The sequence below is a fragment of the Pangasianodon hypophthalmus genome, chromosome 21 (assembly GCF_027358585.1).
Source record: "Pangasianodon hypophthalmus isolate fPanHyp1 chromosome 21, fPanHyp1.pri, whole genome shotgun sequence".
Lineage (NCBI taxonomy): Eukaryota > Metazoa > Chordata > Actinopteri > Siluriformes > Pangasiidae > Pangasianodon > Pangasianodon hypophthalmus.
Window position 1 is genome coordinate 8895433 of NC_069730.1, and position 11390 is coordinate 8906822.

The 11390-nt window shown below is 38.1% G+C and overlaps 1 protein-coding gene across 1 annotated transcript; it reads right to left on the reverse strand.

Annotated features, from left to right (window-relative positions):
- Window positions 1-1084: 1084 nt before the first annotated feature.
- si:dkey-7l6.3 (zinc finger protein 235) lies at window positions 1085-11354 on the reverse strand. The gene is made up of 3 exons (XM_026941127.3): window positions 8898-11354; window positions 3230-3299; window positions 1085-3144 (listed from the first exon to the last, which is right to left on the reverse strand). The coding sequence occupies exons 1-3, from the start codon at window positions 9150-9152 to the stop codon at window positions 2312-2314; spliced, it is 1158 nt and encodes a 385-aa protein (XP_026796928.1). The 5' UTR covers window positions 9153-11354; the 3' UTR covers window positions 1085-2311.
- Window positions 11355-11390: the final 36 nt, after the last annotated feature.

An 11390-nucleotide genomic window follows, 5' to 3' on the forward strand; every position in this document is an offset into this window, starting at 1 on the left:
TGCTCCAGCATCAGATTCAATTTAAGGCCTGGTTTATTCTTGACGGGTGACTACACGTGCGCAAGGCATTGTTTACATATTAGCTTGCGTACCTTATGTACATCTGGAGGATTAAAAGTAATATCTACTGGAGAGCAAGTCAAAGTCGAAAAATCCTGGGCTGTTGGGTTTCTATGTCAATCTGTAAAATGTTTAGCAATTCTGGGATGTAGTCAGGTCCACAAATATTTGGACACTGACAAAGTTATTATTTTAGCGGTCTACCTCAGTATGTTGGAATTGAAATTAAATAATGGATACAAGATCAAAGTGCAGACTTTAAGCTTTAATTTGAGTATTTGGTGTTTGCATTCAAATTGGGTAAACAATCTATAAATTACAGCAATTTTTATGTATGTGGTTTGGAATCTGTTATTGTCAACTCAATATAACGTCCAAAGAGCTGGCACTGCCAGTGAAGCAAACTCATTAGGCTGAAAAATCTAAATAAACCCATCAGAGAGGTAGCAAAAAATATTTGGTGTGACCAAATCACTATTTGGTACATTCATAAAAAGAAAGAATGCACTGGTGAGCCCAGGAACACCAACAACAAAAATGAGTAACTTCTCCCTGCTGAAGGAAAAACCCCTTCAAAGATCAACTATCAGAATGATAGCAAGAGAAGTATATGAGGAAGAGAAGGAACTGCTCATGATCCAAAGCATACCACCTCATCTTATGGCATGGGCATGTATGGCTGCAAATGGAACTGTTTCACTTGTATTTATGTTTGCTAATAAAAAAATTTTAAAAATATATTTAAATATATATATTTATATTTAAATATATTTTAAAAATATATCAAGTCAGAATATTATACACATTTGAATAATGAGATTAATATTTCAATAGGTTCATAAAATACATCTGTGCTTAGTGGGTCTGGGTGGGAACTTAATATTAGGTAAAGAGCTGCAAAAAGTTTGAGAACCAATGCTTTAGATAAGTAAATATATTTGAATGGAAGGTCATAGTTTTTGACTTAAGGCATAGCTCATGATCACGATGGAGGCGGCACCTATTAAAGAAAAACCAACAGAGCTCATCTGCCATCTGTTTATATAAATCACATATAAAATGAAATCACTATACATTTTATTGGTCAACACTGCAACCTGATGGACAGGGACGTTTTGGTCTTAATGTTCCATCTAGTGGATGTCACTTTTAATCCTCCCAATGTGCATAAGATAAGCATATACATGCATAGTCACATGTATAAACCACAAGTATAACCCATGCCTTAGATGTAATATAAATTATTAAAGAATAACAAGAACAAATTAACTTCTTTAAAAGTTATTCTGAATTTTTTTTTTACACATAGGTGTATGTATCTGCTTAGCTGCACTACATGTCAGATGAAGACACTGACTGCTGCAGGGTCAGTCTACCAAAGTTCCACCTTAAATAGATAGAACTGCAAACTGGCTAGCAGTGATTTACTGAGCTACATAAACTTCCCTGAGCTCTAACAGCTTCGGCAGTCCGTAAATCAAAGTGAAAGCCAACATGCAATTGTGTATTATTTGTGTGGCTCAGCTACTTACACCCACTGTAGGGAAAATAATATAAATGACCAAACACAAAGAATGGTTTAGCTGAAATTATGTGCATTATGTTTTACACAGTTCTGCTTCAGTCATGTTATTCTGCCATCCAAAGTTAAATGCATAGGATCAAATTTATGATCTCTTCCCTAAGGAAAAACAGCAGCACTTCAAAGAAATCCAGTTTTTAAAAAAAAATAAAGTCAGTTGCTTTCCTTATGCTTTACTTATGATGGCAGCGACAGGTGGAATTCCCTGCCTTCTTCCTCTGTGTGGTGTACACAACCAAGTTCAGTTCCATAATAATGAAAATGTCCTGAATCTAGATGTTACTGTGGTACTCATGAATTTGACTCACAAGGCTGGTTCACCAGTAGCTCATATTCTTTGCTATATTCCTACAAAAGGCCTTCCTGACTAAAAATCAATTTAAATATTTTGTGTTGAACTGTCCTTTAATTCCTTCCTTTCAATTTACATTTAGTCTTTGTGACTCAAACACTGCTATTAAGCCAACTCCAGAATACATTTTTGTTTTAGCTTGTGCAGTATTTTTAGTGTGTTTGAATTCTAAACACTTATTTCATTCATGTGTATTAGCCCGTTTCAGTGTCCTCTGCAATGCACGTGTGGATAAGTACGTCTGTTACTCAGTGTAGTGTATCATGGATTATTACAGACATTAGTGTTTATTTTCTGTGGTGTCTGTTGAAATCTTGTTACTCAGGATGGTGTTTCTTGGTGTGTATTCGCAGGTACTGCTTGCCTGCAAAGCGTTTGCCACAGTGTGTGCACTCATATGGTCTTTCTCCAGTGTGAACGGTCTGGTGTGCTGTAAGGTGGCCAGACTGAGTAAACCGCTTGCCACACTGTTCACAGCGGTATGGACGCTCACCTGTGTGTATCCGCATATGTGTGTCTAGGCTCTGTGCTGTGGTGAAGTTCTTGCCACAGATGGAACAGATAAAATGCCTCTTACTGACTCCACCCCCTTGCAAGGAACCACGTCCTCCAAACAACCCCAGCCCAGCCACATTACCCAGTCCAAGCAAGTGCTGTGCAGTATAGAGAGGGGAACTGTGGGCAGCAAGGGTCCTTGTGTCATTTCCAGCAGAGGAAGTATGGGAGTGTGACAGTGTGTTATGCCCTGGGTGTGTACTCCAGTCCAAAGTAAGATTCAGATCAGATACCATAGGCTCTCTCTTCATACTCATCTTATCTGGAAATGGGCGGCTATGACCGGTGATATCAGTGTGTGTGTCAGACAGTGAGTGCACATTACTCTGTGTGTTAAAAGAACAGAGGGGTTCATCAGAGGCTGTTAGGTCCACGCTAGAGTGTTGTGAATCCTCAGTGTGCGAGTGTGTGTCTGTGAATATGTGTGAGGGAATGCTCGGGGAGTGTGCGTCTGCGAGTGTGTGTGTATGGAGGTCATCATTTGCAGAGGCTGTATCTGATGGGACTTTATGTGACAAGAGCTCTATGACTTCCTCATCTGGAGAATCATGAGTTACCACAGCAACTGTTTCGTCATCATCATCATCATCATCATCTTTGAAAGAAAAAACATATATTAGAAATAGTCATGTTCTGCTCCATTATTGCACAGGTAGAACAAGAAAATAAACGTGACTCACCATTTTGTGGCTCCTGACCTTCCTCTTTGACCTGCACTGTGATGAGAGCATGCTCTTCTGAATCTCGTGACTGTAACATAATTAAAAACTCACTCAATAAGGAATCCACTCAAGTGTGTACCTTTTCCTGTTATTCTGTGTAGTTAACCAGACTGTTCAAATGGTTATTTGAGGGTGGTCATAACACCAATACAGCCGATTATATATGTGCCAAATAACATTTTCCACAATCATGGCGCTATAATGATTTTCATAAAAGGTCCACAGTCATCATTATGATCTCTACATGTTTAACTGCCCCAGATGTTCCTTAGTTTGTGTAATCATTAATTTTATGGTAACTCAGTGCTTAAGGCTTTGGGCTGCTGATCAGCAGGTTGTGACTTCAAATCCCAAGCTGCCATTGTTGGGCCCTTGAGCTCAATTGTATCCTGTCTCAGTTGAAAGTCTAGTTGGAAAAAGGAAAGAGGACTGGAGAGAAGTTATTCAAGACTTGGTAGAATTAGGACAGCACCATGACAGAAAAATGATTTACTATGCTCTCTGAGCATGTGGATATTTAGGTGACAGTCAATGAAGTACTGATGTGTATTACAGAAGGAGAAAAAGAATGGTAGATAAGGTTTTATATTAAAACATATTATTTAATGTTTAAAATAAACAAACAAAAATGAAATAAATTGCTTTATAAGAATAAATCAGTCTTGCTCTGGTTCAGCTCTGCTACAGCGACAGATGTGTCATGGCACCAAAGTATATGTCACATGCAAATCAGTCAGTCAATGTTGACACCCTCCACAATGGATAAGCTCTAATGGTGTGCATTTTCGGTTATGAATGATTTATTACAATATATGTGCCAAACATATGCAACGGTTTTATGAACAAACAGGAAAGGAATAGTGTTTATCTGATCTCATACCAGGGAAACTTGCTGACAGATAAATAACCTTCTGCCTATATGAGAACTCTGGCTAACCTTCCAGGACAAGAACACAAGTGCAGTTACAAAGTACCAGTTTCCTGTACAAATATCCCTCGTTTTTTTAACTCCCACTGCTCTACAGGATTATGAGAACCAAACTAGGGGCCACACTTGATTTACAAGAGAAACTCACAATCTTCTCTTTTGTTTATGAAAACAGATTTTGTGAGATATTATTTTGAAATGTTACTGGGAGGCACATTCATTCAAGCCACATTTAAATGAAAATTGTGAAAAAGACTAAAACAGCATGTACGATCTCGACATGCTGCACTTGCATAGGAGTTCTATTCTAGACTGTCACTGAGTACTAACACTAACCAGTTTTCCTATTACAGTTACTGTTTGAATTTTAAAAACCTTTCATGCATACTTCAAACCGACCGATAGGTTTGTTTTGCATTCCAGTCTTCTGGCTTTTCTAGATTAGTAAATATTTTTGAATGTAAGGTCAGAGTTTTTAATTTGATGGAACTCATGACAACAATTACAACGACGGAGGAAGGTTCTAAAGACAAACGGAGCTTGTCGGTCTGTTTAAAGTTGCTGTGCATGATATTCTCTAAACCTTTTACAGTTCCAACTGGAAACTAGATGAGCAGGGATGTTTTGGCTCTGATGCGCTATCTACAGTGAATGCTGCTTTTAATCCTCCAGATGTACATGAATTACACAGCCGAGTATGTGAACAATGCCGCTCATGTTGCCGCTGCTTCTACATGTTTACGCAAGTCATGTGTCAAGTATGAACCAGATCCCTTTGCTTTTGAGTCGGGCTGTATCACATAACCCCAGTGTGAATAATTCCCCTACATCAACACACTCATCATGTTTTATTCCTTATATTCCGTTCGAACCTGAATGTGACAGTGCAGATAGGGGGCACAATTTCATTAAAGTACTTTTACAGCAACTGGAAAAACATAAGTATACATCACCCCCACGGACTAACAAAAGGACTTCATCAGCCTTTCTGCGGTCCTGCCGGGTTTAACCATGATGCAGTATGGACCAAAAAAGAGAGGATCTTACATCTCTCTCTCTCAGGCTCATCATCATATGCAATCTATTTGCAAAGAGGAGGCCTACTTTTCTTTGAGACCATATGGCGTAAAAGCAGTTAGTGCTACCCAGTAGCATCTCACATGTTTTTGTCTTTCAAGTTCACATTCACTTTTAACAGTAAGCGAATCAGCTTTTTTTTTTTAACTCTGTTGGACGGTCGGACCTCTGTGAGTTATGAAGCCGACTGATCTTTGTCAGGGAGCAAATCCAAAAACAGATAAACCTGCAAAATGCATGTATGCATGAAGACATACTCAAATGTGCTGCATTGCCATTCACCTACAGTAGAATCACCACCAAACAAACCCGAATCCCCATTTCTCTCTATCTTTGTCTACCATTTCTCACTCTATGCTTACTAACGGTCACTCAGTCAGTGATCGCTGTTTATGGAGTTTGGTCCTCAACATAATGACCAGATCCCCATTAACGTTACTGCGTTTTGGAACTTATTACAATTTGTAATAGTTAAAATAACTATTAATGTCACTATTACCAATACAAAATTTGATTGTATCTGCTTTAATTTCTGAGATATAGATGCTTTATTAATGGGGTGTGGCCCTGTAAAAATTAGTGCTACAGAAAAAGTTACAAAGTTCCATAAGTTATTACCTTTGAACTATTCAGGCTAGATTCATTAAATTTTCAAGGAAAGTTGTCTAATATAAGATGTCTTTAACTTTAAAAATAGAAGGTCCACATTTGCATATTTGCCAATTTATTGCCTGCTGAATATTGGAAAAAAAATCATGCTTTGGCCCTGTATATCTCTACATGTCACATCACATCAAAGCATATCAGATCTTTCAAAATTTCTATTATCTATATCTATTATTCATGTTATGGTTCTATTTTAGCAACACCATGCATTCCTGAAAGTCCTCAACCTTTGATTTCTGAGGTGTTTAAAAAAAAAAATAAAAAAATCATTTTGCACCCTATGTCAAATACATACTGCCCATGTATGCTAAGGTCTACCATAAAAAGAATTAAACCACTTGAAAGAGCATGTTTTATTTTAGCAAATACACAAAATATGGTCCTTTGAACCAAACTATATTAATTAAGGTATTAATTATACCATGTTTTTCTAGTAAGGGCTGTGACTCTTTTTTTTATTTTTTTATTAAGTGTTCTACTCTTATAAACATGGGAGTGGACAAGATATTCCTGCTTTATGCAAATGTATGTATTTATTAACATAAAAAACAATGACAAAAATTGTTCAGAAACTCTCAAAGGTACAGCATTTACCATAAATATAGTGAAAATCAAATTATAACTAACAGCAAACTCAATTAATACGAAACAAAGATGTTCCAGGAACCCACAAAGGTCCAGCATGGGTCCACCAATTTTTCATTACTTTAGTATAGAATAAAGATCACCCCTTATCCCTCACACTTCTCAAGCAAATCACACAAAGTAATTGTGTCCAATCTCACAGATGGGAAAATAAAGGCTCACAAAAACCTCCCCTGTGCTATGTGGTATCAAAAAAGTATTATAAAAAAATAAATTATAAACAAAACAATAAATAAAGAGAGCAGAAAACTGTGGAAAGGGGGTACAAGAAAGAAAATTCTATTGGCTATTTGCTACCTTTGCACTCTCATCTTTGTATAAGTCATCTATTCTTGTCACGGTGGTGGTTCTCGAAGGCAATTCACATGTACAGTCATTACATGCAATCCGAATTGTCACGCAGGCCCTCCACAATGTTAACAATGTTTACAATGTTTAAACAGACCTGTAGCCACCCATTTTGCTATAGCTGCTTTTAGCTTGATGCTTCTAGTTTCGTCCATGGATTTCCCTTGCACACTATCAAGTGTGGTCTGCCGTATGCCAGGGCTCAAAAAAGGTGTTAAAAGGAAATTGCATTAATTTGTTATTAGCACGGTAACTTTGAAAGCCCTAATGCAGTCCCCTCTGAAAGTACTGGAATGGCAAGGCCATTTCTTTTGTTTTTGCTATGCACTGAAGGCATTTGGGTTTGAGATCAAAAGATGAAAATGAGATGATAGATCAGAATTTCAACTTTCATTTCCTGATATTTACATCTAGATGTGTTAAAAAACTTGCACCTTTGGTGGAAGACCACCTAATATTTAACTGAGAAAAAGTACTGGAACAGACAATCGTAAAGTAAATAACACTTAATTTTTGGTTGCATTTCAATTCCTTTCAATAACTGCATGATGAAGTCCCTCCCAATTAGATTGGATTAATTTTTCTGTAAACTAGCACACAGAATGTTTCTGTAAACTTCTGAATTCATTCTGCTGCTACCATCATGAGTTAAATCATTAATAAAGATTAATGAGCCCATTCCAGAAGCATCCATGCAAACCCAAGCCATGACACTGCCTCTACTGTGCTTCAGTGATGAGCTTGTATATTTTGGATCAAGAGCAGATTCTTTCTTTCTCCACACTTCGGCCTTTCCATCACTTTGGTAGAGGTTAATCTTGGTTCCAGAACTTTTGTGGCTCATCTCTGTATTTCTGTTTTGAATTCCAATCTGGCCTTCTGATTCTTACTGCTGATGAGTGGTTTAAACAAAGAGTAGACATGCAGGCTTGCTGGAAAAATGCTTACCAAAACAGACAGTTACTATAGTGACAAACAGCTTATTGTGGAACGTGAACATGTCTTAGATTTTTAAAACATACTTAGTATTAGTGCTATCTAACTTTATGAACTAATATTTTGCTGTTATTAGCTGCCTGAGGAGTAAAATGCGAAATGAAGTGGGGTCGAAACAAACTGCCCTGACGTTCATTAAAAGGTGTGTTGTGCCCTGTTATTGTATCATAATCAGACCCTGGCTCCATATAGTGCTAATGGTAAAATACATAGTTAGTCTTTTATTTTAAATTTTATTAAATATCATTAAAAGCATCGAATTTTGCTCTACCACTTTTGGAGTAGTGGTGCCACCCCTGGGTGGGATCAAACAAAAGGGGCCCTGTTCCAAGATGTTTAAAACATCTAGATGCAAATATCAGGAATTGAAAGCTGAAAATCTGATCTATCGTCTCATATTCATCTTTTGATCTCAAAGCCAAATGATTTCAGTGCATAGCAAAAACAATTTAATCATGCAATTCCAATACTTTCAGAGGGGACTGTGCGTGTGTGAAAAAAATATATACAAATATATATATACAGCTGTGTGCTTTCACTTGTCAGTTTCACTGGGCACCGATCTATCCTACACATGCACTTTATTCCTAAATGCTACACTAGCATGTAACACACACTTCCCTGCAGTGTGAATATACTGGAACCAAGCTCAGGAAAGAACCGGAGTCTTTGGAGCTGTGAGGCACCATCGTGCCACGGTGCCACCCCATATAATAATAATAATAATAATAATAATAATAATAATAATAATAATGTATAGGGTTTGAGATGTGTAAGGCTGTTAAATTTTGTCTGGCAACCCTGGTCCTTTGTACAGTGCCAACTTGCTGTATTGCATGTTGCACTATGGTCCTAGAAGCATGGTATTTTGTCCTATTGCAAATGTATACGTGCTTAGATGAAAATTAAAAAAAAAAACGCCTATGACAATATTTTTTTAATAAAGCGATTAGCAACAATTCTCACCTCCGCCCGAGCGCGGCGGCTCGTGGCCTCCTGCACGGCCGCAGTCTCATCACTGTAGCCGCGCGCAGCAACAATGGACTCGATCAGCTGAAGTTTTCGCCGGAGCTCTTCGTTCTCCTTCTGATGCCGTGAAATCTCCATGTGTAAAATAGCGTAGCCGTCATCCACGAGCTCGCAGATTTCCGCCACTGCCGCCCGAGTCAGGGTTTCCATTATGGTCGCAAGCTGTGTGTGAAATGCGCGGTAATTCGCCATCCTCTTCGTAAGCGCCGAGTAGACTGTTGTGACAGATTAAATGACAGAATATAAAGAATACTGAGTCGTAGTGCTATACAGCGATATAGACTTACTATGGTTTCGGGACTTGAACGTGCTAAACTGCGAATTCTTTAAGTTGTCAATTAAGTATCAATTCCGCGTTCACCTCATCTCCGCTTATATCAAAATAAAAGTCTTCGGGTTGCATTAACTAAAGTCATTATCATTACCCGTCGATACTACACACTCCAGTTCAGTTGGTGGCGGTAATGCACCTAAAGCTGGTCTGCCAACCGCCAATAAACTGAAAAATAAGAAGAATATTAGGTTGAATTACAATTACAAATTGTCGGTCTGTGTCAATTTTAGTATATTAAAAGTCATAAAGTTATACCCATTGAGGATATACCGATCCAAAAGCACATTGCAAGAATACTAAAGACTATGCACGATTACTTGTGCATACTTGTGCATTGTATGCAATGCAACAACTTTTGACAGTCACAGCTATCTTTGTTAGATGCATTGGTACACTTTTGCATTCACACTACAAATGTTATGTGGTTATATGCTATGCAGACCACCTCCAAAGGTGGTTTGAGCGATCAAATCACAATGCATCTCCGAGTCAAACTGGACCCCAAACCTTGTGAGACACCAGGTTGTACTTTTTCAGTCTCTGAAGAATCTTGACTTATGCTCACACAACTCTGACAAATAAGATCTTAACCAGTCAAGACCCTGTCTGTCTAACCCAACTTTGTATTCAAGCCTGTCCTTTCAAATATGGTCAGTGATCACATTAGCTAGTCCTGACTCCAAAAACCAGATAGAAATATATCATACTTTTTATTACTATTTAGAAAATAGCCTGTCAGGTGACTGTCAGGTGACACATGTTGGAGAGTGGATAGATTAGTAATTGATAGATTAGTAGCTCTCTGTTGAGATACACGTTACTTCTGAGATGCCAGTGATCCTGACCCCTTCTGCTCTCAGGACCTGCTGATGCCCTACTTCTGGTTGGAGTTCTCATAGTTGAGTTCGCTCGCTGCTGCTGGGGGTGGCCCCATATGGATGGCCTGAAGAACCGTTTGGATTGCTGGGGATGGTGCCACCTGGGGGCTGTGGAGATTGCTTGGGGATCACATATGGGGAGCTGTACTGTGGCTTGGGGCTGTGATTGCTGTGGTGGCTTTGGGGCTGCACCTTCGTACTAAGGACTCCATCAGTGGACAGTGGATAGATTTTAACCAACCGGACTTCTTGCGAAAACTGTGATGAATTTACTGGTTGCACATTTGCACTATTTGTCCATATAGTACACAATAATAGAAGGGATTTATTTATAATTGCACTATCCGTTGCACCCAGATGAGGATGGGTTCCCTTTTGAGTCTGGTTCCTCTCAAGGTTTCTTCCTCATATTGTGTCAGGGAGTTTTTCCTTGCCACCGTCGCCACTGGCTTGCTCATTAGGGCTAAATTCACAGTATATTTTTTGAATCCATTTATTTCTGTAAAGCTGCTTTGTGACAATATCCATTGTTAAAATTGCTATACAAATAAAACTGAATTGAATTGGATAGATCAGATCACATATATGATGTTTAAAGATTTAAAAGGATTGATTAACAATAGGTGTCTTAAAAAACTAGGTTAAGCTAAGTGATGAATCATTGATAATCACTGATAATTCCAGTAACTTACAAAGTATTCAGTCAAGGACACAGGTTTGAGCCACGAAATAAATCCAGTTTAATAACTCATTCACGATATTTGTGTGGCCTAAGTGCTCATTGCAAAAAGACGGAACATCGGCTAGAACATGGAATATCTGCTAAAGAACTATACATAGCTTATCTTTGACCTCAATTTCACTCCAAGTACTGAGGTGTACCTAATAAAGCAATGTCTAAAGAAATCTGAACAGAGTCAGAAAGATTCAGCTCAAGCTATGACTCATTTACAGTACTGTCTTAGGCACCCTTTTTTTTAGTACAAACTTTGTTATAGATTTTTATTTTATGACCTCTACATTATTGATTCAGTACAAAAACTTTTTAGATTTCCAAACATTAGTTTTTCAGCACAAAATTGTTACAGAAAAATGTTTGTATGTCAGTAAAGAAAGCAGCACTTTTCAGACAAAAAGACATAATGAAGGCTGCTGGGTTTTGCTGCAAAAATAAGAAGCAAGTGTGACAGTCTAAGTCTCCAGAAGAACTGTGGCTGG